The sequence below is a fragment of the Conger conger genome, chromosome 7 (assembly GCF_963514075.1).
Source record: "Conger conger chromosome 7, fConCon1.1, whole genome shotgun sequence".
NCBI classification, from domain to species: Eukaryota; Metazoa; Chordata; class Actinopteri; order Anguilliformes; family Congridae; genus Conger; species Conger conger.
The window spans coordinates 19236648-19261786 of NC_083766.1; the positions used below are offsets into that span (position 1 = coordinate 19236648).

Below are 25139 nucleotides of genomic sequence, written 5' to 3' on the forward strand. Positions count from 1 at the left end.
AGCGAGGCACCAAAATAGTCGGAGTTGGTTCTCTCTTCACAGAATGGATACACACGATTCATGAAGGTGTCTCGTGACCAACAAAGTAAAGAACTGCCAGTTTTTTTGGTAATGGACATCAGCTTGAGTACAAAATGTGCAGATACATCATGTAAGCAAGCCAAATTGATGAAACACAAGTCATTAGTATTGGTGAGCATGCCTGAGCCCGAGTACATTCTTGTATAATGCAGTGGATGTGGAGCAGAAAACAAAGTTAAAGTGCACACTGCCACCTAGTGACCAAATGTATGTTGCTGCGCAAGAACAAAACGTAGTGACTCAAACTAAATGCTGTCCAAAACTACTGAGTCAAAGTTTCAAACCCCACATAGGGCACTTATGGGAATAAGAGACAGAGACCATGGACTGTGTGTAAAACGTGTTTATTATTTTAGCACTATGCCATGAACTCATAGGGGATGGGCTCCAGGAGCTGGGGCTCGTTGTTCTTGGTGCTGACAAAGTGTGCAGACCGTGGGGCTGCCGGCTGAAAAAGCAAATTGAAGACAATCAAGAATAACCACATCAAAAAATCTATATTTACCAACAGTACATGACATGACAGTGAGCAATGAACCAGAAACCAGTAGCAATGTTCCAATTACATCTATATTCGATGTAATGGGGCCACTGCCCGTTTGTATGTTGAAGAAAATATACTGGATCATTAAATTGTAGCTCAGGGTTGTGAATTAAAATCAGAAAAATAAATTTAATTCAATAGAACTTTTCTCCAATTCATTAATTCAATTTCAGTTCATTTCACAAATTAACTTAATTTAAGTGGAACGGCTGAAGACATTCGATTACAAGCGGAAATGTAAAGGCTTGATCGCAGGCACAGCGGAGTGCTTTGTGTGGCCTACCTGTCGTTTCAGCTCCGTCCAGATGCCGGACACCTTGGCCTCCAGTTTCTGCTTCTCGTTCTCCTGCACACGCTGCAGGAAACTGTCCCGGCTCTTAGAGTGCTTGATGTGCTCAATGCGCACATTGATTCTCTTGGCCAGGATCTTGCCTCTGCAGAGAGAGGGCACGTGTTCAACCGGCCTGCATATTCACTAAAACAGCACTTTACGATAAAACACAAATCTTATGCACAGCAGAGTAAAGCTTGTGCATGAGACATAAATTCATATGGTCAGAGAAAATAAAAATACAAAACCAACCAATCTACAGTGACTTTGGAATCTCTCTTGCAGAAACACAACTGATCCACTTCAGCTGCTGTGGGGTGAACGTATTTTATACTTCAGCTCTCATTACTTATACAACTATTCAGGCTATTTACTGTAACTGGTGACAACAAAAACCTGCATTCCTTTGCAGTTTTCAGAGGGAGCTGGGTCCCATTAAAACAGCAACATCCGAGGTGATCCTCTTCACTGCCATACCGCTAAACATTCTGCCACATTTCTTAAGAGTAGCGATGTACTCCTTTGTCTAATCAAATCCTCACAATGCCAGAGTTGACCACAGCTGGAAACCTTCCATAAAAATACAATTACTTAAAATCAATCAATAAATACATTATTTCCCGTTTTAAGAATAAACTTGTGATAAAAAGCATTTATTAATCTATTCCAGTAAGTCCTTACGCTTCAGAGGAAATTTGTTCCATCCTTAACTGCTATAACCAAGGCCAGGAGCTTCTATGAATAGAGCAGCAGGTGATCCAGTACCACCAGGCAGGCAGTCATTTCAAACACCACCGACCCCATCTTCCCTACTACTCTCCCATGTCCGCTCAAGTTCCCCAGCAAGTCCTCAGAATGCTGGATTTTCACTTACTTGACCTGCTTGTTTACAATGATACCCACAGCGTGCTGCGTGACATTGTACACACGGCCAGTCTTGCCATGGTAGCACTTGTGAGGCATTCCTTTCTGGATGGTTCCGGTTCCCTGGATGGAGAAAGAGACAAACAGAAATGCAGAATTATCAATCAAGACTTTCAGTACCTCTCCAACGCAATCAGATTTAACTTGTTGTAAGCAGGAGCTGAAGAACCACTGACACCAGCTCAATACTTTTACAAGACAATTTCACTCAGCACTCCTCTACATTGGAACACAAAAACAATAATCACTTCCTTACCTTTATGTCAACAATGTCTCCTTTCTTGAAGATGCGCATGTACGTGGACAGAGGGATAGGGCCTGAAAATAAAAAGCATTTCACATGTCAACTAATCTGTTACCAAAACAGTAGACGAGGAATGATAGGGCAGACATGGGTCATTCAAAGACTACAAAAGAAAGGACAGGCAGTTGCTGCAATAAACCTATATCTCTATATATATATATCTATATATATCTATCTCTATCACTATATATATATATATATATATATATATATATATATATATATATATATATATATATATATATCAGTGTCTGCGGGTTTTAGTGGTTTCCTTTCAATCAGTTTCAATTAAGGCCAATTAAGGCCTTGAGAACAAGGCGTGTGGATACTTTAACCAATCAACGACTTGAATGAACCCAGAACACCCCAAAAACCAGCAGACACTACGGCCCTCCTGGACTGAAGTTTGACACCTGTGGCCTAAGGCTACAGTGGCTAGACTGAGACCCGGAAGGTTGGTGGTTCAGGTTTCATGTTTTGAGGGATTATTTTCCTACCCACAGGCAACATTAGGTCAGAAATGGCTATGCATGCAAGTCCTTATATTCACAGTGCTATACTGTAAACAATTCCTCATCCTTTTCTGGTTTTCTGCCAACTTCTGGCATCAATAAGCCGTAATTAGCGCTAACATTTACGCTCTGATATTTTGCCTGCATTTCTTGACAAGCACATGAATGACAGGGTGAATCGAGTCTCTTTAGGAGGCGTTTTACAGTGATGTAATTTACGAGATAAATAGTGTTGAATACAGTAAATTAGCTCATTGAGCCATGGTAATTGGTGGAAACAAATACCTGAACACACAGCTCTCGAGGCTATGTGACCGGGTTATGTTTGGTTCGTTATCATTCGTTAATCTTATCCTAAAAGGGCCGAAGCGGTGCAGGTTTTTGCTTTAGCCCAGCACAACACCCGATGAAACTAATGAACTAATCACGTTCTTCAATAAAGACATTGAGAAGTAGAATCAGCGGTCTTAGTACTGGGCTACAGACCTGTGCCCACTGTCATTTTACATGCCTGCTGGAGAATGAAAACGCTCTGTACTCACCATGCTTACGGAAGGGTCGGGCGAACATGTATCGCGTCCCCCTCCTCTTGCCTCTGGTGTTAGTCATGATGTCGGCTTCTTCAAGAGCAAAGGTACGCTGGTTAACATACAAAACGAGCAACTGGCAGGCTAATATGAAAGCACCAGCAACACATCCTTGCCCGGTCTGGAATGTAGAAACAACCGAATGACAACTACTAGGTATTCATACTATCAAGACCCACTGATCGCTACCACTGGGTTATATTTGTAGTGTGGAGAGTAACCTTTATATTCGCTACGTCAGTATAGATGGGCGCAATAAAGCTCTGCTTTAATGAGCGTTAAATTTTTCTGAAGACTCAATATTTACATGCGTCTTGTGCCTTAGCTTTATTTCGGATATTTCGTCAACTAACGTTAATGCCGTGGGTCATCGGCTTATTATCGTTACCGAAAGCACGAGGGCCCAGCACATGAACACCACGCTACGAACACGTTATTATTTATCAGTCATCTGTGATCCTTATACCGTCGTGGTTCAGTGATCTACTGTTATATGTGAGAATCACTATAAAGTATTCCATTCAAATGTGCTTAAGGAAACTTTTCATGCCTTTTTAGGCAGAAAACCGTGAAATAATCTTACCTTCCCCTGTTTAGCGGATGACGGGTCCGGAAAAAGAGAACGGCAAGGACCCAACACTGCTTTATAAGGTACTCCATAATGTTGCCTGACCGAAATTCTAGCCTTCCGTCTTCTTCAATGGTGTTTATTGGTGAATTGTACTAATGCTGCATTACCGCCACCTACTGTGATGGAGTGCGGAGCAGATTAGTCCAGACCCTATTCTCCGAGTCGGAACCATTGAACTGTATATTAATATATGGGAATTATCGGAGGGTTGCCGGTTCGATCCCCCGCCCGGGCTGTGTCGAAGTGTCCCTGAGCAAGACACCTAACCCCCAAATGCTCCTGACGAGCAGGTCGGCGCCTTGCATGGCAGCCAATCGCCGTCGGTGTGTGAGTGTGTGTATGAATGGGTGAATGAGAAGCATCAATTGTACAGGGATTTGGCTAAAGGCGCTATATAAATGCCAGATTTACCATTTACCATTTAATATTTCCAAATCCAGTGTTCCATTTTTGTTTTGCTTGAGGAATTTTGCCCAATTGACACATTTTCCTAAATAATTTGTTGGCACACTATAATCCACAATATTTACTCCATTTATCGTTAGATTTAAATTCAAATCAGAGCGTCTATGCTGTATCCTTGTAATAATCTCAAAAGGCCTCAATGACAATCGCAAATTCTCTTATATCCACTGGAATGCTGTATTTCCTCACAAATTCATAGGTCTCTAGATATTATATACTCTACTCTTTTCTTCCTTGTGCATGTGACCAAGGACACAAATGAGCATGCATGAATGAGTGAAACTCCATTGGTTCCTTCTGGAGTATTACATACTCTAAGGTAGGAACTGTATCACAACCCTGTCAACGGCTCTTAAACCTTCCCCTTCACCCAAGGTATCCATAATATCTCCTATCCTTCCACCGCCCACAAATATCCTGTTAAATAATGAAAGTTTCATGTTCACATTATGTTTATTATGCTATCTTTAAACATGCCATAAAAAAGAGGTAACAAGGGAAATAAATAGGGTGCAGGAGGTAAGAGCAGTTGTCTGGCAGTCGGAGGGTTGCCAGTTTGATCCCTCTTGGGTGTGTCCAAGTGTCCCTGAGCAGGACACCTAACCCCCAATAGCTCATGACGAGCTGGTTGGTGCCTTGCATAGCAGCCAATCACTGATGGTCTGTGGATGGGTGAATGGGTGAATAAGAAGCATCAATTGTTTTATGAACGCCGACATTTACCAACCTAATTTGGTTGTTGAACACATGATAAAGTTCTTTCATAAATTCTTCTCCCTGAAATTTGACAATTTCAGATTCTTTTGTTATTTGTTTTGTCTTTGAATTCATTATCCATCAAATGGGTAGTTTTAGTGGCCATGTGTGCACACTTTCACCATTTTATTATTAACCTTTATTTATAGAGGCTAAGCTGACTGAGCATACATGCTCTTTTAAAGAAAAGCCCCACACGTACTCTGACCTGCAGTATATTAATTGTCTTTAATTTGATCAGTTCAGCAATTTTGTTACCTCTTATGTAGTTATTTACAATATAGTGAAATAAACACAATGCAAACATGGTACTTTTAACTGCTTGGTAAAATTATTGGATTGCAGTTGCGGTTGGAATGAAAACCAGCATACACAGGGGGTCCCCAGGACTGAGGTTGAGAACCACAGTCCTAGCAAACAATACCTGCTCTTTCCCATTTCTCTCCTTAACGCGCTTTGCTCTGACAGAGCACTGTAGTTGATGTAGCCATTTGCCACATTTAGCCTTGTTCCATTGTCCCTGCCATTCTGCCATGGCAGCTGTATAGCCTTCCATCAGAATTTATTTTGTATCTTGAAAAAAATCATAAAAACTATTTTATTTTTACACGCTGTAGTCTGCAATAAATATGTGCAGTTATATTACAGGATGATTTTATTGATTTGCATTATATGAACGTTTTTAGAAGATTTTACTGACCAGCAAGAGATGCACACCCCTTGGGGCAATTTCCATTGACTGCGTGACAATGTTAATGGAATGGGGACATCTGAAGCCAAACGGGGAAATAATAATGGGGATGACAAGCACTGACCTATATCAGAGCACTGACAAGTATGTCACAGTCTCTAGGGTTAATCTAGAGCCTATGTCAGGAACTGCTATCTGCAATAATCCCAAGCTGTGAGAAGCAATGAGATGGAAGGTTTAGAATAGGAATGAGCAATGCAGTAGAAATGCTGTTGTTAAGATTAATGCACAGTTCATCGTGAATTTCATAACTACTCAAGTATCCCTTTACATTGTGTAGTCTTAATGTTACGGTTTTCCACAGTAGTATATACATTTGTGGACTTCAGTGCATAGTTAAATACAGTTCTATTCTGTTCTGCTTACACCATTTCAAGTGGAATTTCAGTATTGGCTGTAGATCTCTACATCAGCTATTCCACAACAACAAGTCTGTGACTGGGTGTGTTAGTATGCTTTATTTCTTTATCCAGGGCAGGTGTTACAAATCCATTCATACAATTGGATATTCACTGAAGTCATTCAGGCTACTTTATTCAAAGGGGCAACAACACTACCCCACCTGGGAATTCAAGCCCAGTTACCACTACACCATACAGTAACATAAACGTAAAATAAAACAAAACTAAGCATGAATAAATGAACAATTTATCTCATTGGGTATAAGTATGACCATTGTCTTTGTATAACCACACTAATGTGAAAGGGTAGTCTTGGTTTATTCAGTGTTCACCCAGACCAACATCCCTTATCAACAACGTCAAGGTAACTGACCCCCTGATCCTTATTCTGACAGAGCAGCAGCCTGAATCCTAACCCTGATCTCCACTAAGGTCCCACAGCCAATCAAAAAAGGCATAATGGCTGACATGACAGCCAGCTAAAAACTATTCAAATTATTTCCCTCTACTCGTATCATTAATACTACTGCCTCGTAGTTAGTATTGCTGTCCCTTTCTTCAACATTTACTTCTGCCAGTCGTCAACATTATATTCATACTGTGTTTACATCTAATTTCCTATCTTCAACATGAACATGACATTTCTTTTTGTGTTGGATGCATTTAACCAGGGTGATTTTACACATTTTCCAGTTGTACAGCAAAATATTTACAGTCGTGGTTCAAGTTAAGCCCCTTTCTCCCTACTGGTCACAGTGTTCACAATTCACTACTGTCTAACTGAAAAAATGTGAAATAATGTGCAGGTCACATTGTGAAGGAAAGGTGTATCTGGGAGTTACTGGGGCCAGTATGTGCGTAATGGGGGAAGGTGTCTTATACCATCCATCTATTATAGAGAAGATTCAGTCAGACCAGTCATTGTAATCCAGTTCAGAGTCATCACCAGAATCGCTATACTCGACTGCAATTCGGCGAGACAGGATGGTGGCCACATCGTTCCCCATGGGCTCCCGTTTTGCCTGCAGCTCCTGCTGTTCCTGAACTTTCTTTAGCTGAATCCCTGAAAGGAACATGTAAACACACCTTAGAAACAAACTTGCATGCTCTTGTATCTTCATATCAGGATCCAAAATAAATTATAAAGGAAGTTAAAATAAAGGTAGTTACCTGCAGACAAGGTAAGATGTTAATAAAAAAAAGGCTATAAAGAAGTGCCTTCTTATTACTAATTCATATTTACTTTTAAGGATAGAAAACAAATATGTTTATAAATACCAACACACACTGTTGTCATAAACATAAAGTAAATAAGTATTTTGTGTTTATTAGTTCACTTCTGTAGCTCTGTTGACAAGGATTTTTACCCTTTATGAACCAAGAGTTTAAAATGTGTCTTAAGAATAAACTTATCACAATTCCCCAAATGAGCATTATTGTGTATAGTGTGGCTTTGAATGAACTGGATTGTTACTGGCGCACACTTACCCATGCGGATGGCAGAGAGCAGGTCGCTGCGCGCGTCACTCACAGGCTGGGCCTCCTGCCTCTTGTCCTCATTGGGCCGAGCAGAGGGGGCAGGGGGGAGCGGTGGGGGTCCTGGGGGAGCTGGACCTCCCAGAAATTCAGGAGGTGGTGGGGGAGGGAGGGGGCAGTCACCGCCCATAGCCATTGGCTCTGTGTAGGGTGTGGCTGGAGTAGGGCCTCCCAGGGGTGTGGCAAAGGCGGTCTGCGCAGATGGAATGATTGGGGCAGGGGGAGGTGGCAGCGGCTTGGAGCGACCGGAGCACTCCATCATCTGAGCTGCTGACACACTAAAGAATCAGGAGGGAAGAACTGAATTACACACTCTGCCCAGATACATTTTCACTGACACTACGCATCTCACATTTCTGAGCTGGTTTGTGAGACTCCAGAATTATTGGCACCCTATGATAAATATGCACAAAAAGTTCTGAAAACGAAACAATAATAGTTATTGACATAGGAGATACTCAAACCACCCTGTCTGGAACCAACAATCATTCCATGGTCAAAGTCACTTCGATCACATTTCTTCCCCATTCTGAAATTTCATCTGAACAAAAAAAACAAAAAAAACAAATAGGCCCTGGTCCTTATCTTTGTTGTGCAGATAGCAGTTGAAATTGTACTTCCCTCTAGGGTCTTTCAGCGCACTTATCCCTGGTTATGGGTATGCACTTTGTTGTACGTCGCTCTGGATAAGAGCGTCTGCCAAATGCCATTAATGTAATGTAACAACAGCTGAACTTCTTGACCACGTCTGCAGGCTTTTATGCATTTAGTTGCTGCCACATGCTTGGCTGGTTAAATATTTGTATTACAGGTATATTTGGTGTACAGGTATATCTAATAAATTGCTGACTCAGTGTAGCTTTCCTGAGTATTTGAACATAAAATATAGATCATTATCTATGTTGTCTATTATAGGCAGCCTTTTTAACCTCCATTTGTGTTAAGGGTGCCAATAATTCTGGAGCCAACTGTAATTCAGTCCTGTAGTACCTATAGTCTGCTGGAGGGAGTGGCATGATGCCATTCATTCCCTCGGCTGAAGGGGGCAAGGGCAGAGGCTGATTGTGACGGCTAGACGTGCGTCCCCTGTGTCCAATGGCAATGCTGTGGTACTCATGCTCCTGGACCCTGGAGTGACCATCCGCCGGCATGTAAGAGTGAGAGGCTGAACGTGCGTGGGGATTGCGTGGGAGTGTTTGGGAATAGTTTGGCTTGTCCACCCCATGCGATCTGTAGAGACACAGCAGATGGACAGGGATAGAGGACAGAAATACAGAAAAATGAACAGAAAGATAAATGGAGAGAAATTATATTTTCATACATTTGTACAGTGAGGTCACATTTCTCTCAGCAGCTTAAGGCCATGGAAATAAATGAACTCCTGATGTGAGACACTTTTAAAGTTACTTCTAAACTGAGCAAATTGCTCCTATAATCATCATTACTGTACATTTTGTACTTCAATAATTCATCATTTATTAGCTTGCAGGAAAATATATTTCATTTCTAGGTCTCAAATAGAAACACCTGCTAATGGGTGGTCACACGTTGAGGACTGTCCTGTATTCCCAAGTGCATGTACACTGTATATTATAAATGTGTGCAATATGTTCATAGTACACCGCAGTTCGCAAGTCAGCCTGCACAGACATGACTCAGAGGAGGACCCTTCATGGGTCAACTCCCAGGGGTCACTAGTGCAGATGAGATGATGTTATCATGGACGACTGAAACCATCCCACCCTAGGATGGTGCAGGAGGCAGCTGTGCATCACTCTGAAGGGCTACTGGTATTTTGTGTGTGTATGCTTGCTGGGATACAGGTTGTGGCATTTGTAAAGACCTGTTTTCTGGAGACAGGGACCCCTCAGATGACATCCCCCGGTGGAGGGTATGAGCGTGCCGATTATCTGGGCGCAGCTCCTTGTCAAACGCCATCATGTTCCACTCCTGCCGACGGTTCCGAGCCTTCCTCACTTTCCTCACCTCGCGCTGGAGTGTGCCGTCCGTGCTCCGCCTCTGCTCCTGAGAGAGAAAGAACACAGACTGAGTTTAGCAGAAAGAACACGCAGACTGAGTTTAGCAGAAAGAACACGCAGACTGAGTTTAGCTGAAAGAACACGCAGACTGAGTTTAGCAGAAAGAACACAGACTGAGTTTAGCAGAAAGAACACAGACTTGAGTTTCGCAGAAAGAACACGCAGACTGAGTTTAGCAGAAAGAACATGCAGACTGAGTTTAGCAGAAAGAACATGCAGACTGAGTTTAGCAGAAAGAACACAGACTGAGTTTAGCAGAAAGAACACAGACTGAGTTTAGCAGAAAGAGCACACAGACTGAGTTTAGCAGAAAGAGCACACAGACTGAGTTTAGCTGAAAGAACACACAGACTGAGTTTAGCAGAAAGAACACACAGACTGAGTTTAGCAGAAAGAACACACAGACTGAGTTTAGCAGAAAGAACACGCAGACTGAGTTTAGCAGAAAGAACACAGACTAAGTTTAGCAGAAAGAGCACACAGACTGAGTTTAGCAGAAAGAACACGCAGACTGAGTTTAGCAGAAAGAACACGCAGACTGAGTTTAGCAGAAAGAACACGCAGACTGAGTTTAGCAGAAATAACACACAGACTGAGTTTAGCTGAAAGAACACACAGACTGAGTTTAGCAGAAAGAACACACAGACTGAGTTTAGCAGAAAGAACACACAGACTGAGTTTAGCTGAAAGAACACACAGACTGAGTTTAGCAGAAAGAACATGCAGACGCCTCAGTTTAGCAGACTCCTCAGTTGAGCAGCTGTGTTTTATTATAGAGTTCCTATGCAGTGAGTAGAAATTGTAAATGTCTCCCATGCTAGAGAGGAAGAAAAGGGAAGAAGTAAAAGAGTGAAAGGAGGAAGAAAAGCCCAGGCCCTCATACCTTCTGTCTCCTCTTCTCCTTCCTCTTGTCCTCAGTATCCTGCAACATTTTTTCCTTCCACAGTTGGAAGAAGTATGAAGGGTCAGTGTAAAACTCCATCCCTTCCCTGTGGTCATCCCTGTGAGAACAGCAAAGCAAATCCAGAGAAAAGGTAAGTCACAGGTACCTTCTGAAACCAAAATCCTTTGCCATTCCGTCTGGCAATCAGATGGTCAGCTCCATATTATTGAATGTGAAGTCCCCTTTAGTGTCAAATCAGCAACTTTCCAATTTGGTGCACTGTATGAATATTCATGGTGCATAGCCAAGAAGAGTATCAGCAGCCATGAATGTTCTGTCCTTGGATAGACTGTAGCATCAGAAACTGCTGGACACTGAGAGAGTACGTTTAGTACAGAAGAAGGAAGTTGTGTAGTAGCTGATAAGAGACACTCTGTGCCTAAACCCAAATACAGATAAGAGCAAAGGTAGCCTAACTGGAAGGTGACTATGGAGAAAGAATGCACCTGTAGGGTGAGAGGATGTTTAGGGGTGGTGGTTTGTCACTGACGTTGTAGATCTCCTGTACTGGGTTAGGTATGGAGCCCTTGGATACAACCTGCTGGTCTTGAACAGTAGCGCTTTTAAATGCTTTTCGCATGTTTATGTCCTGCAATGAAACTGTATAATAGAGAGAATTATAGTACACAAATCTTTGACACAAATAAATTAATTAGTCATGTTTGTTTCATTTTCATCATCATCTGTTCTAGCTCTCAACCCGACTCACCCTCCTCTACTGTAGAGTCCAGCTGGGTGACCTTGACAGCCAGCCTGTCAATACGGTCCTGCAACGAGTTGGCCCGCAAGTGAAAGGTGTTGGCCTCATTGAAAAGTTCTCCGAAGATGTCCTCAGCATGTTTGCCTAGAGGAGGGAGAGACCTTTTCTGTGTATCTGGTGTCTTGGGAGACTTTATTAATTCATTTCACTTAGGTATTTATGTATTCATGCTATTTTTCTTGCTTTCTTTAATATCCCACTACTGGGAGTCTGGAGCTTATTTTCCCATTTTTCCAATGCATGTTTATATTATTATTACTTTTATATTCGGTGACTGTCTGAGAGACAATCTGAGTATCAATGGAATGATACAAGAAAGTAATGAATTGACAGGCACATTTGACAAAGTCACTTTATATTCACAGTTTTGATGCTGTACCCTGTCTGTATTACTAATATTCTCTCATATCTTATTAAAGGCAGTAGTGTGCCAGACGGGGTGAAGGGTTGGGGAAGGTGCTGCTTACTCAAACTGCTGAGCTGGCGGATGATGGCTGAGAGGTTGTTGTTGGTGACACAGTCCAGCTCACTGCCAATCCCCTCTGGCAGTGGCCCTCTGCAGAGGTGACGCGGCTCGATGTTCCTCTTAACAAGCGGCATGATGACGTCTGGCTCTGTTGCACACAATACCTGCTGTGTAAACTCAAAGTACTTACAAATAAGCTCTGGCTCATGGTTAAGCTCTTTCCAAGACCATAAACCTTCCAATCAAGTCCCTTTCAGATCCACCAAGAAGCTTGCTGTCACATCTGATGACGAGCTCAACTTCACTGTGAACATCACTTCAATACTTTGTCATGTAATGTCATGTAATGTCAGAGTGCCTAGCATTGCAAATTCTTCCTTCTACAAATATAAGAAATAATGGACTGTAACTCATCAAAGAACAACATGCTGTAACCATAAGCCATAAGAAGAACACTCTCACTTGAACACTTTTAAAGACATATTGCAAAAAAGGACTCATATTCCTTCCTTTTTCGATCCCCACTGCAGCCAGAGTAGATCATTGAGCTTCCACTTCCTGTTTCCTCTCCCACTCCCAACCCTGAGCCAAAGATAGATGGGTATTTGACTTTCTGTTTCCTTTCCCACTCACAGTCACTTTACTCCGGTGTTTCCTGTAATCTTCCAAATCTCCACCTTCCTCTTCCCACAGCTTTTTTTCCATGCCTTACTATCAGGTTTACAAAGCATTATGGGTAATGTAGCCCTCCCAAACTCAAATGAAAAAATACAGCTATATGGTTAATCAACCATGTATACTACAAAGGGAACGAGAAACTACAGTGTTTTGCAAAAGACCAGGCATTCATTTTTTAAATTTCAAGGCAAATCAGCCATTCAGTGCATTTTTGCAATGTCAGACAATAATGCAGGACATACATATTTAACATAAAATCACAGAAAAGCATCCATCACTACATTCAATATCAAATCTAGCAGTATTTGTCCACTCTTTCTTCTGGGCATCCTACTACCACTTTAAGTCTTCCATTCTTCTAATCAACAAGCAAGTTACAGCTTTGTCCTCCCAACAAACCAAAGGTGTCAATGACAAGATATTTCTGATCAGATATTAGATAGATTCAATGGCATAAAGGTGGTGAAGGTTATAGAAAAATAAGATAAAAAACATCTCGTTTTCAAAGCTAGTGTTCAAAACATTATTGCAAGATACAGAGACAAAGAAAATAAAATAACGAGAAGAAAAAATGCAATAGTGCACCAAAACTGGACACCTGAGAAGTGGAGTAAGCATTTATGGAATGATGAGTCAAAATGGTCGATTTTCATAAGTAAGGTGTATGCATGCAGCCCAAGCAATGAAAGACTCAGATTACAAATACAAATGAATTTTCCAGCAAGATAATGACACCAAGCACACTGCTAAGACAGCCGCACTGCTGGTGTTATCACAACCAACTTTGGAGGACAATTACAACAACAAATTTACAAGAAGCATGGAAAAATATCCCTGCAGATTTCTTTGAAATATATTAAATCAAGTCTCCTGAAAAGAATGGGAGCTGTAATAAAGGCAAAGGGTGGACTCACAAAATACTGAAATATTTGATATTGTACATATTTATATGCAGTATATTTGCTGCATTATTTTCTGACACTAAAAAAATTAATTACTTTGTACTTAATGACTGTTTTCATTGAAATGGGTGAACTCTGACTTGTGCACTGTACTGTACATCAATGGCTGCCAGGTGGTCATATTGTTTAAATCAAGCAACACCTTAAGATGATAGTATGGAGGATATTTCCATGGATGATATTTAATATATTTCCAGAAGTTCAAATGTGCAATTCGGTGTTGTGTTGAATTAAAAGGGTTGTTGGTAATTACTGTCACTATTATTGCTGTCACTATAGAGAGTGGCTGGGGAATAATGAGGTTTGGAGTAACAATGGCAACTATTTGGTAGTCTCCCCTCCCCCAAACCACTGACCCCCTAACCTTCTCTCAGACACCCACTGTTCGGGTCCTCACAAAACAAAACAGAGGGGGCCAGAGCGAGCTTCACTCAGAATATTATCTGTGCCTGACACAGCAGAGAGCAATTTTTACTACATGACACAACTCCATTTCACCAAACTGGACAAACATTCCAAGAGAAACTCAGGTTGCTGGCTTTTGTGAAAATGAAATGTGAAAATGGACTAAAAACCCATTTACTGTAATACAAATCTTAAGGCGGGATTCATTTTGAAAACAGAGGAAGAGCCTCTAGGAGCATCGGCATCAAGTGCACTACAATCAGCCCCACATCTATATAGTGCAGCTCGCCTGAGTATATGCATTGTCAGAAAAAGGGGTATGGTAGTTTTCAGCCTCTAAGGCACATTTCCTGCAAATATAACAGGGTAAGGGGTACAATGGATGTAGATTTCAGGATACTGCCCCAATGAGAAGCCATTGTACCCCTATAGGTACAATTTTAGCTGGTGAATAAGTTAGCACACTCATTTTGCAGAGTCTACCAAAACTAACTTTTTCGCTTGTAACACATTGGGCATTTTCTTTTTATTGGATATTACTATCAGTGTCATCTCAGTGAATTTGTAACTAGTATTACTCTTTACTTTGACCACACAGCTACGTCCAATGTGAGCCAAGAGGCCCGACTGAATACCACTCACAAACTGATTTATTAGCAGGGTAACATTGCTGATTAGTAACACTGCTCAGGCAGAACCTGAATAGAAAAAGAAAATAAAAACTTTAAATTGGTGAAAATAATGTGAGGCCCAATTTCAAAATCTACTTGGCCTACTGAAAGGGCAAGAGTCCATAATCCGTTGTGCAAACTCATGTTTCACATCTATGTAACACTAACATTTTTCAGATTAGCAGTTCAACACCTATTCCTGATTCGAGTTAAAAAATAAATAAATTTAAAAAGTTCATTGTGCACTAAGGAGGAAATTTGTTTGAGAAAAAAAAAATTTCTGAAAAAGCAAAATATTTGTTCTGATATTACTACAAATTTGACATTGATTTCTTGCGAAATATGTAATCTGATGTCATACATTCCGTTTGCACTAAACAGCCCCTACAGGAGACAGGTTGCATTCGAGAAAGCAGAATGCTACAGTGATGCATCCACTACACTTACTGGAAAATGACATCACGATAGTAAGCTGTGGTGGAGCCTACTTCCTGAGGCAATTCAGCACGGTCCAGTTTTAACAATCACACTGAAACCGTGTTAAAAGTTAAAAGCGGGTAAAAAATGGAGAGCCCGCACTGGCTTTGTCGCGAGACCAAGGGAACTCTAAAAATAGACATCATTATAAATTTACAATTGATGGGCCGATGACATAGAGGAGCTTAATGTTCACTACTTTAGTCGGGTCGTTCATTCACAAAAGCAAAGCGGTTCAGAGCAAAGCTACACGGGACGAACAGATAAACAAACACTGATTTTAAGAAGTGCCACGTGATTTTAAAACCTCAAATTGCTAAATAAATTGTAACCTATTTTTTATATTGAGAACATGGGTATAAGCAATTAGATTTTGCATCACATCGGAAGTTTTGGCTATTTTATGAGAGTTAATAAATATGCATTAAAAATGTATATTCTCGGTAACATGCCATTCATTAACCTAGCCTTCTGTAGAGATTAGAGAAATCGAAGTCAATCCAACCGTAAAAACCATGATAAAAAGTAACGCTGGACTACACGAATAGCTACACAAATCGGTCGACTGTAAACGTTTATTCTGGTGTTCAATTAACAACAACACCGAAACCGTCGAAATTCTCACTACATCTCCAAATAAAAATTTAATCGGACAAGTTGGCTAATTATAGGCTTGGGGACCGCTATCCCATAACTTGATTTCCAAAGCGTTTTTGGTTGTTTAATGCACCGTATCAGAAAATGAGAGGAGGTTACATTTAGAAAATATAATATATTTGCACACTTTATATCCACAGAAAAGAAACATCGAATTCTCACCAATAGAGTCCCTTTAGGAGATTTCAGCAGGAGTCTCCGGTTCGGGTTGTCATTAGGGCTGCCCCCGGCCGCTTGACATAGCTACAATCCGCTATAGGGCGGGATTCGGCGCCTGACAGCTCAGCTCCTCCAATGAACAATCCTGAATAAAGATTTGATAAACAGATACAGTTGTCTCATCCAATCGTATTCCCAATAGAACCTGAGTGACAGGACTTTCCCCTGGATTAAGAGTCCAGAGACAGCCGGACGACGGTATTTGCGTACACCACCTTTGGCCAACAGGGGTCCCATCTCTGTGTCCAGATGGCAAGGCTGGTTTTGGTCGATGCAAGAAAAGATCACTAAATCAAATCTTACTGATTAACCTATAGAAAAATGATTTTCCTTATTACTGCAACCTGTTCGTTTCTGTCACATGCCTTTGTATACAGTATTTTTTGTTATTAGGACTCTTATCTTCAACTATCCCAGGCAGAAAAGTAGCCCTCAGAACTGAATTAAACACTTTTATATCTGCCATCTTCCATTGTCTTATTTGTTATGCCTTCTCAGCCGAGCAGAGCATTCCTAGAAGTCTTGTACAAATACGTTTTTGTTGACATACAGTACTTTTAAAACTTTTCTGTGCCCTTCTGTTTGTTTTTAGACCTAGTTTCATTTGTATAATGTATCTTCTTGACCATGAGTGGTAATAACATCATGTGACCATCATTAATTTAAATTAAATTATTTAATTTCTTTGGATTCATATAATATTCTAATTCTTTGTAGACTAATAATGGACAAAGAAAACAATTTTCAAGAGGATTATAAAATTTCCAACAGTAGACTAGGGATTTTAGAGCTGGAACTGGATTATGTATGAATGAATACATATAGGAATACATATAGGAAGGTGTAATGATTCTTACCTGAAAATACACATCTTAATTATTCATTTATTACACATTTAGTATGCCAAAAAGAGATCTTGCAAAATATTGCATTAATCATCAAACTCTATTTGCAAATACAGGTTTCCATAATCTGTGCCAGTACTGCATGTGGCTCATGGCAATAAGAATCGCTGGTCAATTCAACAGCTAACACTTTAAGATAGAGCATAGTTTCCCCAGCTGCTAATCAGTAGAAAGAAGTTCAGAGCAATCTTGGTGCCTTCAGTGAACAGTAATGTGTTTGCACCCATTGCTCCTTGAACAAGCTATGCTTTTATCCTTCAAAACCCTGTTCCTGAACGTTACATATTTGTTTCACAAAAGGAGGGCAGTTCCAGTTCTGTTCAGTCCTGAACTTCCATATTTCATCTAATGTCTGTGCAAAGGAATATTTTTTTTGTGTTGAATGTAAGGGAAAACAGTTTCATTTGTTAATGCATGATTTAGGGTTAATCAATAAAAAATCAAATGCAGGTAAGCCAAACATTTCCTCCTTTGTACATTTACATTTCGGCAGCAGAAGCTCTCACAGAGCAATTTACAGATTATATTTGTACATGCAATCCATTTACACATCTGGAAATCCAACCAGCAACCATTATACTAACACTGCTGCCCTATTGTAGACATGTATGTGTATGAAAAATAGGCAGTCTTGAAATCTGCTTTGGCTTTTTAGTCACACTCACATATGAAGAATCTTTGATACCATATTTGTTAAAGGTGTTGTAATCATATGTTCATGTTTGTTTGTATGTAAGGGGACTAACAATACATCTACAGCAGGCAGCATTTGGCCCTTGACCACTAGTGGAATAAACCTGCCATAAAGGTACTGTAGTGTAATATCTATATTTACCATTAATCCAATATTTGCTCTTTAAAATAAATGTTTAGTTAGACTTCTGATAAAAAATAGTCATCTTAATTCAGCTAAATTTTCGTAACATTTGCCTATCAGACAAGCTAAGGGCAACAAACTCATCATTTAAGCACAATCAGTTCTTTATTTCAGGACTGATAAAAATGGATTGACTATTGAACATATTAGTTTCAAACAAAAACCCTTCCAAGTACAAAGAAAAAGGTGAAAGTTTAAATAAAAGAAGAGGCCATCCTATTTTAACTAAAATACAGTGGTAAAATGTTGATGATAATTCAAATTGTATGAGAAATTACAATGAGACAGAAAATTTGAGTGTGAAAGAAGGGTGAAAGAAGAGGCAATTGCCCGAGACAAGCAACTATCCTGGATAACATTGCAGCATAAGGTTAATTCGTTTGTGAGAATTTGACATGCAAATGTATGAACAACCTGAACGCGTATTCTGATTTGAATATATGAACTATCGCCTGTTTAATTGTTAGGACCTTTTTTTGTACAGTCTGGGCTGGGACATGATAGTGACGTCACAACAAAATGGCCAGCTGTACTCCTGTTATTCCGTAGATGTAATACACGCGTCATGTGGAACTATGTCTCATGTAACTCGTGGTAAGCCGGACCTTATTGGAAGCAGCACGAATATTTCCATTTTACACTGAAACCAGACAACAAGGGGAAAGAGAGCGAAACCATCCGTACCTATACCCCAGCTGCTCTGTCAGGTATCAAACTTATTAAGAATTCTTTGTTAAAACACCAATACACCCTAAATAGTCCGCGTTTAGGCCGTAGAAACAGTTCGATCCGTTTAAGCAACCTGGCTAGTTCACTGTCAAATCACAAGCGATGTGTCGAAAAGATGGAAACATTTCCCCTGTGTAGCTTGCCAACCAGTTCAGCAGTAAGGTAGCTTTAAACATAACGAAGCGGAATTGCGCTTTTCGTTTGAGGAATAGATACATAATAACGTCAGGGACGTTCTTAATTTATTTAAGAGTATGTCGCACGTTTGTTCAGCAATTAAGCGGTCTTCATCATTCTGTCCGCCATTAACAACATATGGGCCCAATCGTTTTGTCATGTCCCACAGTGGGTCTTAAATGTGTGAATATTTCGTGTGTCAATAAACACAGGAATTGCGATTGGGAGAGCACTTATTCTGTAGCCTGGCTATTTGGCGTTTCCTTTTGTCAACACATGGTAAGTAACGTTAACTAGCTTGTTGGCTCGCTGGCGCATAACGTTACAGTAATGCAGTTGTAAAGTGTAGCTTTTTGTTTTTTTTGCTCGTTTGCTTTTTTAGCTGTGCCCTTGTAAATACAGACATGTAGTTTACAAAATTGTCACCTGTGAATCGCGATAGGCTAATCGAACACATTGTAAAATCGCCATAATTGGCCAGCTGACTAGAGCAAAATATATTTACTTCGAATCGTGTTGTCATTTTTTCATGGTCGCAACTAAGAGTGTCTTTCACTTGTAATTAATGTTTTAGCCAACCCATAACAAAGTCAGTTAAAAGTTTACTACATCTATTAACATAGTCTGTTGTAAAGCTGTTCTCTTTAAATCACCTATCTTAGTTTCAGTACCAGTGCATTCAAACTCAAATTATTAGTAGGTTACACTCATATCTCAGAGTCCACTTGGTTAAGTCAACAGACAAGTCGCTGTATGAGAGTTCTGCTCAGCTGTTTGAAGGGCTCTGAAGCCCCAGTTGGCATTGAAGCTTGTGTAAAAGAAGGGGGAGGACAGGTGGGGGTGGAGTGGAAATGGTGTATGTGAATCCTTGTCCCCTTTATGTGTGATGTGGGCAGCAAAAACGGTTTCCGTGGTGATGGACACTCCCGGTGGGAGAGATGAGCATGTGCAGCAGCAGGAGCGGCTGCAGAGGGAGGAGGCCTACTATCACTTCATAAATGGGCTGAACGAGGAGGAGTACCGTCTCATGAGGGACAGCAACCTGCTGGGAACACCTGGTGAGGATGCGTGTTTTGTGTTACACCGTCCTACATACGTCCCTTCTTCCTCTGCTCGGTTTTAAACATGAACACTGAAGCACACTCTGCTCCGTTTCAGGCGAAGTCACTGCAGAAGAGTTGCGTCAGCGTCTGGATGGAGCGAAGGAGCGGCTGTTGGCTCAGCCCGACCTTGAGCCCCGCCCGGAGAGCAGCGAGCCACGTGAAGACAATGGTGGCAGAGGTGAGGGGGGTTATTTATGGGATGGTAGAGCAGGTGTGTGTTTTGGGATGAAGAATCAGCCTAGTACTTGTATGTGAGGGTATAGAGGAGTATCGGTCGGCCTGGGACATATGGTAAATGGTAAATGGTTGGCATTTATATAGCGCCTTTATCCAAAGCGCTGTACAATTGATGCTTCTCATTCACCCATTCATACACACACTCACACACCGACGGTGAGTGGGGTTAGGTGTCTTGCTCAGGGACACTTCGACACAGCCCGGGCAGGGGATCGAACCGGCAACCCTCCGACTGCCAGACGATGCTCTTACTGCCTGAGCCATGTCGCTCCTCAACATATGATAGAGGAGGGCTGTGTGAGGGAGGAGGAGCTTTACCTCGTAGTGGAATTGGAGCTTGTGGATGGAGCTTGTCCTGCATAATTGTGCTGGACGGTATTGTGCTCTGTTCCTGCACTGATGGAGTGGATAGGGCTGGTGTGTGTGTGGAGGTATCAGAGTTATCGGAGGCTCTGTGTTGCAGGCGGGGCGGAGACGGGCAGCGAAGCCTCTAACGGAGATTCCCTCCTGGAGTGGCTGAACACTTTCCGGCGCACGGGCAACGCCACGCGCAGTGGCCAGAGCGGCAACCAGACCTGGCGTGCCGTCAGCCGCACCAACCCCAACAGCGGCGAGTTCCGCTTCAGCCTGGAGATCAACATCAACCACGAGCAGCCCGAGCCCAGCGACCCCGCCGACCCCGCCCTGCTGGACCCCCCACCGGACACCCACCCGCCGCAGGGGAGGAGGCTGCCGGTGCGGCGCACACGGAGCGGCACAGCCCCGCCCGAAACCCCCGCCGGCAGGGTGGCGGGCGTGCGGAGGAGCGCCGATCCTGCCTCGCACCAGACGCCCACGATGGCAGGGAGGCCGAGTCAGGCCCAGGGGGCTGAACACGAGCGGGGTCCTGTGGGAGCAGAGTGCCCTCGCACTGGGGTCGACGCCGGCCACCAGGGGGCGCCGGCCTGGGAGCAGCGGGGCAGCAGGACTCGAGCGCGCGGCCGCCGGGGCTGCAGGGGGGGGAGGGGGTCGGCGTCTCGCCGCAGTCGTTCACCACTGCATAGGCCTCCTGATACCCCCCAACCCGCTGAGCCCAGCTCTGCCCACCCCAACACCCTCAACACCCCCGAACCCACAGAGGTCAGCGCAGTCCAGGCCATTGGGCTCAGTGCTGCCCTGACTCCAGCTCCCAGTGAGCCTGAGGGTCTCATGGATGTAGGAGATACTTTTAGCGAGCCAGGCTCCAGTACCCCCATGCTGCCTCCGTCTGGGGCAGCTCATGGCAGCTCCACCCCTCCTCCTCCTCCTCCTCCTGCTCCACCACCAGGGCCCGACCCAGAGACTCCCGCCCAGCCTCCAGCGGGGCCTGCCCCGGACACAGCGCCCCCTCCTCCCCCGGGGGCCCCCGAGGCTGCCGGAGAGGAGGCGGAGACGCAGGGGGCCGGCGCGGGCGGAGGCGTGCGGCGACACCCTACCATCATGCTGGACCTGCAGGTGCGGCGGATCCGGCCGGGGGAGAACCGGGACCGCGACAGCATCGCCAGCCGCACGCGGTCCCGGGTGCGCACGGCCGAGAACACGGTCACCTTCGAGAGCGACAGCGGCGGCTTCCGCCGCACCATCTCGCGCTCGGAGCGCGCCGGCATCCGCACCTACGTCAGCACCATCCGCATCCCGCTGCGCCGCATCTCCGAGACCGGCCTGGGCGAGCCCAGCTCCACCGCCCTGCGCTCCATCCTGCGGCAGATCATGACGGGCTTCGGGGAGCTCAGCTCGCTCATGGAGACGGAGGCGGACGCCCAGGCCACCGCTCCCGGCCCGGAGACGGGCCCCGACGCGCAGGCGCACGCCGCCCACGGCAACGAGGAGGCGCCGGCGCAGGAGCCGGCCGAACGACGGGCGGCGGGCACCGAGCAGCAGCCGGCGGGGGACGACGAGCGGGCCGGGGGGCTCCCGAACGAGGGACGGGCCGCCAGCAGGGACACCAACAACCTGGTGGAGAACGGCACCCTGCCCATCCTCCGCCTCGCTCACTTCTTCCTCTTAAACGATGACGAGGACGAGGAGCACCAGCGGGGCCTGACCAAAGAGCAGATCGACAATCTGTCCACGCGCACCTACGGCCAGGCCAGCCTGGAGGGCGAGCTGGGCCGCGCCTGCAGCGTCTGCATCAACGAGTACGCCCAGGGCAACAAGCTGCGGCGTCTGCCCTGCACTCACGAGTTCCACATCCACTGCATCGACCGCTGGCTCTCCGAAAACAACACCTGCCCCATCTGCAGGCAGCCCATACTGTCCCCTCACCAGGAGTGACCCCCCCCAGCCTGCCCACCGATACTGACCTTCCTCATTCTCCACCCGGCGGGAGTCTGACTCGTCCCATTCTCTGTCCATTCAGACTGGCTCGTCTCATTAGGGGGGAGTCTGCTTTTACCATTATGACAGACCAAGCCCTGTGGGCTGGACTATGTAAATGCTGTCTCTGTATTTTAATTGGTTAGTCAATTCCATTGTATTGGGCTGTGGGTAGAACCAAAAACAAGTAACAAAAACATAAAAAGCGCAGAGAAGTAGCAAAGCTATATTTTTTTAGACTTCTGTTTCTCTTTCTGCGTTCGGCTTTTTCTGTTTTGAGGCCTCCATGTACGAAATCTCTCCATTTCAGTATTGCTTCAGAGTAATCAATATTCAGTCTTATAAACACAATTAGTCTCATATTAACTGAAATTAATTTTTCTGTAACAAATGGATTTTATTTAATGGCTCATAGAGTCCACACTCAAATTATATATTGTTGTGAGTGAATAGTAAATGGAAAAAATGAGTAAGACTTGAAAGTGCCACATTGTAATTTGTGTGATTCTGAATCCCATTTCTAAGAATCAGTTGTGTATTTTCAAAATGTGCCTTCAGTGTGTCTGAAGCTAAAATGGTCACCTCATCTGATTGATTGCTCTGTGGGTTAACATGAACTGTGATCAGATGGTTTAGTCTAATATGCTACAAATTGCAAGGTATAATAGGGGTGTACTTGTTTATCCCACTTGCGTGTCTTGCAATGGCAAACTATTGGGAATATTCTATGGTAAAAGTGGGAACCGTGCCCAGGATGTTCCTGTCTGACTGGTGCTAACGAAGTGACATGTTAAACTGTATGAAATTGGGTTTAACCAGTCATGTGGCTCGAGCCGAGTTTGTCAGTTGAGCAGAACAAAGTTTTAATCCCACATGTAAAACAGTCAGTCAGCTTCAAATGAACCATCCAAAACATCAATGCAGCAGTTTGTTGAGAATGGATAAGATTGGTTCATGTACCTTGAATACGTATAGGTTGTTTGTTCTTCATCACATTTCCAAAATGTCCTGGCCTTTAAAGGTAATGTGAATGTACATGCAATGTATTTAGATGACACGTATATCTAAAGTGACTTACAGTTGATTAGACAAAGCAGAGGACAATCGCCCTTGGAGCAATGTGAGGTTAAGGGCCCAACAGCGTGTCTTGACTACACCGGGGCTTGAACCACCAACCTTCCAGGTCCCAGTCATGTACCCATCATACCAAGGTCATTAGAACAAACTACAGAACAGGTCAGATTAGGTACAATTTGCATAGTAACAGTTGAACAGCCATGAACATGAAGTGTAGTACACATGGTAAATAGGACCAGTCCATAAGTAATAAGGTCAGGAACTACAGTATCAAGATGAGTACAAATGCAACAGTCCTGGAGTATAAGTCTTTCACATTACAGTGAAGGGACTTTAACCTACTCTGCATTAATTAATAAATAATTAATAAAAATTGGTGAGTATTCCAGCATGAACTGCTCATTTCAGGTCACATCATCTCTATTGGGTTCATGTCAGGACTTTGACTGGGCTCCCCCAACTTTAATTTTGTTCCTGTTTAGCTGTTCAGATGTGGACTTGCCTTTGTGTTTTGGATTATTGTCTGGCTGCGTAACTCAGTTATACTTCAGATTCAGCTCATGGATAGATGGCCGGACATTCTCTTTTAGAATTTTCTGGTACAGAGCAGAAGTCGTCCCCGTCCCAAGGCAGCAAAGCATCCCCACACCATCGTATGAGGACCACCATGTGGTATGATGTATGATGCGTTTACTGTGAAATGCTGTCTTTGCTTGGCGCCAGACACAGGATCCGTGTCATCCAAAAACTTCCATTTTTGAACATTATTGCAAAGGGCTTGGGGGAACATCCAGGTTCAAATTCAAATTTATAATGAGATGTTTTTCTTGATTAGCATTGGTTTTCCCACCTTGCAACTATTCCACGAGTCCCATTTTTACCCGGTCTCTTATTTTGGTGTCATGAACACTGGCCTTAGCTGATGCTAAAGTGGCATGTAGTTCTGTAGATAAAATATGGCAGGCAGAGCACTGCTGGGAAGTATTCACCACAACATTTCCACAAGTGTTCCATTTGAAGATAGTGGCTCTCACAGATTTGGAAATGGCTTTGGAGTGTCCTAGTCAAAGTCTAATTGAATCGAATAGAGATGCTGTAGCAGGACCTGAAACAAGCGGTTTTTGCTCAAAAACCAACCAATTTGAATTAAAGCAGCCACATCCTGTACCAGTTACACTTTAATGTTAAATTAGTTCAGCTGGATAGTAAAGCAGTTTGATTGGTTTTTTTGTTTTTTTGCTTCATAAACAGTCAAAAACTGGAAAAGGTCATTCTTCAGTTATTAATGTGGATCTGAAAGGAATAGTCTGAGTCTAGTCACACCAAGATCTTTATAGGAGTAACATGGTAGTTGAATGTGACACTTGACAGTTGTCTTAAGGCAAAAAAACCCAAAAACAAATGTGCATAATCTTGTCAATTTCACAAGCTAGCTAACTTAGTATATCAACTGTCGATAGCTAAGGTAAAGACGCAGACTTATTCAATGATAATGTTTGCTAGCTAGCTAGCCAAGTTAAGATAAAAGCACAACTATAACGTCCTTATGAAAGCAAAATAGCTAGCTAACGTTATCAATAACGTCACCTTATTAAAGCAA

At 43.1% G+C, this 25139-nt stretch overlaps 3 protein-coding genes and 1 long non-coding RNA gene across 6 annotated transcripts; 2 read left to right on the forward strand and 2 right to left on the reverse strand.

Moving 5' to 3' along the window:
- Nucleotides 1-409: 409 nt before the first annotated feature.
- On the reverse strand, nucleotides 410-3947 carry LOC133133719 (large ribosomal subunit protein eL21-like). Its single transcript, XM_061249885.1, has 6 exons — nucleotides 3867-3947; nucleotides 3239-3316; nucleotides 2137-2198; nucleotides 1831-1943; nucleotides 909-1059; nucleotides 410-529 (listed from the first exon to the last, which is right to left on the reverse strand). Exons 2-6 carry the CDS (start codon nucleotides 3303-3305, stop codon nucleotides 440-442), a joined length of 483 nt encoding a protein of 160 aa, XP_061105869.1. The 5' UTR covers nucleotides 3306-3316; nucleotides 3867-3947; the 3' UTR covers nucleotides 410-439.
- Nucleotides 3878-11799, forward strand: LOC133133721 (uncharacterized). Its single transcript, XR_009709206.1, has 3 exons — nucleotides 3878-3934; nucleotides 10809-10896; nucleotides 11498-11799. It is a non-coding gene; the product is annotated as an uncharacterized LOC133133721 (long non-coding RNA).
- Nucleotides 6326-16106, reverse strand: LOC133133718 (actin-binding protein WASF3-like). Of its 2 annotated transcripts, none has more exons than XM_061249884.1 (9): nucleotides 16044-16106; nucleotides 12033-12179; nucleotides 11515-11649; nucleotides 11252-11405; nucleotides 10746-10863; nucleotides 9667-9848; nucleotides 8814-9053; nucleotides 7776-8101; nucleotides 6326-7350 (listed from the first exon to the last, which is right to left on the reverse strand). In XM_061249884.1, exons 2-9 carry the CDS (start codon nucleotides 12163-12165, stop codon nucleotides 7193-7195), a joined length of 1446 nt encoding a protein of 481 aa, XP_061105868.1. In that variant the 5' UTR covers nucleotides 12166-12179; nucleotides 16044-16106; the 3' UTR covers nucleotides 6326-7192. The 2 variants fall into 2 exon arrangements, with proteins under 2 accessions (XP_061105868.1, XP_061105867.1); XM_061249883.1 differs by having other exon boundaries at nucleotides 12033-12198; nucleotides 16044-16075.
- A 2343-nt stretch (nucleotides 16107-18449) lies between these two features.
- LOC133133153 (E3 ubiquitin-protein ligase RNF6-like) lies at nucleotides 18450-23922 on the forward strand. Of its 2 annotated transcripts, XM_061249203.1 has the most exons (5): nucleotides 18529-18589; nucleotides 19001-19067; nucleotides 19685-19846; nucleotides 19947-20069; nucleotides 20592-23922. In XM_061249203.1, exons 3-5 carry the CDS (start codon nucleotides 19705-19707, stop codon nucleotides 22418-22420), a joined length of 2094 nt encoding a protein of 697 aa, XP_061105187.1. In that variant the 5' UTR covers nucleotides 18529-18589; nucleotides 19001-19067; nucleotides 19685-19704; the 3' UTR covers nucleotides 22421-23922. The 2 variants fall into 2 exon arrangements, with proteins under 2 accessions (XP_061105186.1, XP_061105187.1); XM_061249202.1 differs by lacking the exon at nucleotides 19001-19067 and having other exon boundaries at nucleotides 18450-18589.
- The last annotated feature ends 1217 nt before the right edge of the window (nucleotides 23923-25139 follow it).

What these genes read in the sequence shown, in the direction of transcription:
- LOC133133719 (XM_061249885.1), bottom strand. Translation starts at nt 3,305, where the DNA reads ATGACTAACACCAGAGGCAAGAGGAGGGGGACGCGATACATGTTCGCC. An exon ending in CCGACCCTTCCGTAAGCATG is followed by an intron (nt 2,199 to 3,238) that starts GTGAGTACAGAG and finishes TTTTATTTTCAG; the next exon opens with GCCCTATCCCTCTGTCCACG. An exon ending in GAGACATTGTTGACATAAAG is followed by an intron (nt 1,944 to 2,136) that starts GTAAGGAAGTGA and finishes TTCTCCATCCAG; the next exon opens with GGAACCGGAACCATCCAGAA.
- LOC133133718 (XM_061249884.1), bottom strand. Translation starts at nt 12,165, where the DNA reads ATGCCGCTTGTTAAGAGGAACATCGAGCCGCGTCACCTCTGCAGAGGG. An exon ending in TCCCTGTCTCCAGAAAACAG is followed by an intron (nt 9,054 to 9,666) that starts GTCTTTACAAAT and finishes GTGTCTCTACAG; the next exon opens with ATCGCATGGGGTGGACAAGC. An exon ending in CTCCCTCCAGCAGACTATAG is followed by an intron (nt 8,102 to 8,813) that starts GTACTACAGGAC and finishes CTGATTCTTTAG; the next exon opens with TGTGTCAGCAGCTCAGATGA.
- LOC133133153 (XM_061249202.1), top strand. Translation starts at nt 19,705, where the DNA reads ATGGACACTCCCGGTGGGAGAGATGAGCATGTGCAGCAGCAGGAGCGG. An exon ending in CAACCTGCTGGGAACACCTG is followed by an intron (nt 19,847 to 19,946) that starts GTGAGGATGCGT and finishes GCTCCGTTTCAG; the next exon opens with GCGAAGTCACTGCAGAAGAG. An exon ending in TGAAGACAATGGTGGCAGAG is followed by an intron (nt 20,070 to 20,591) that starts GTGAGGGGGGTT and finishes TCTGTGTTGCAG; the next exon opens with GCGGGGCGGAGACGGGCAGC.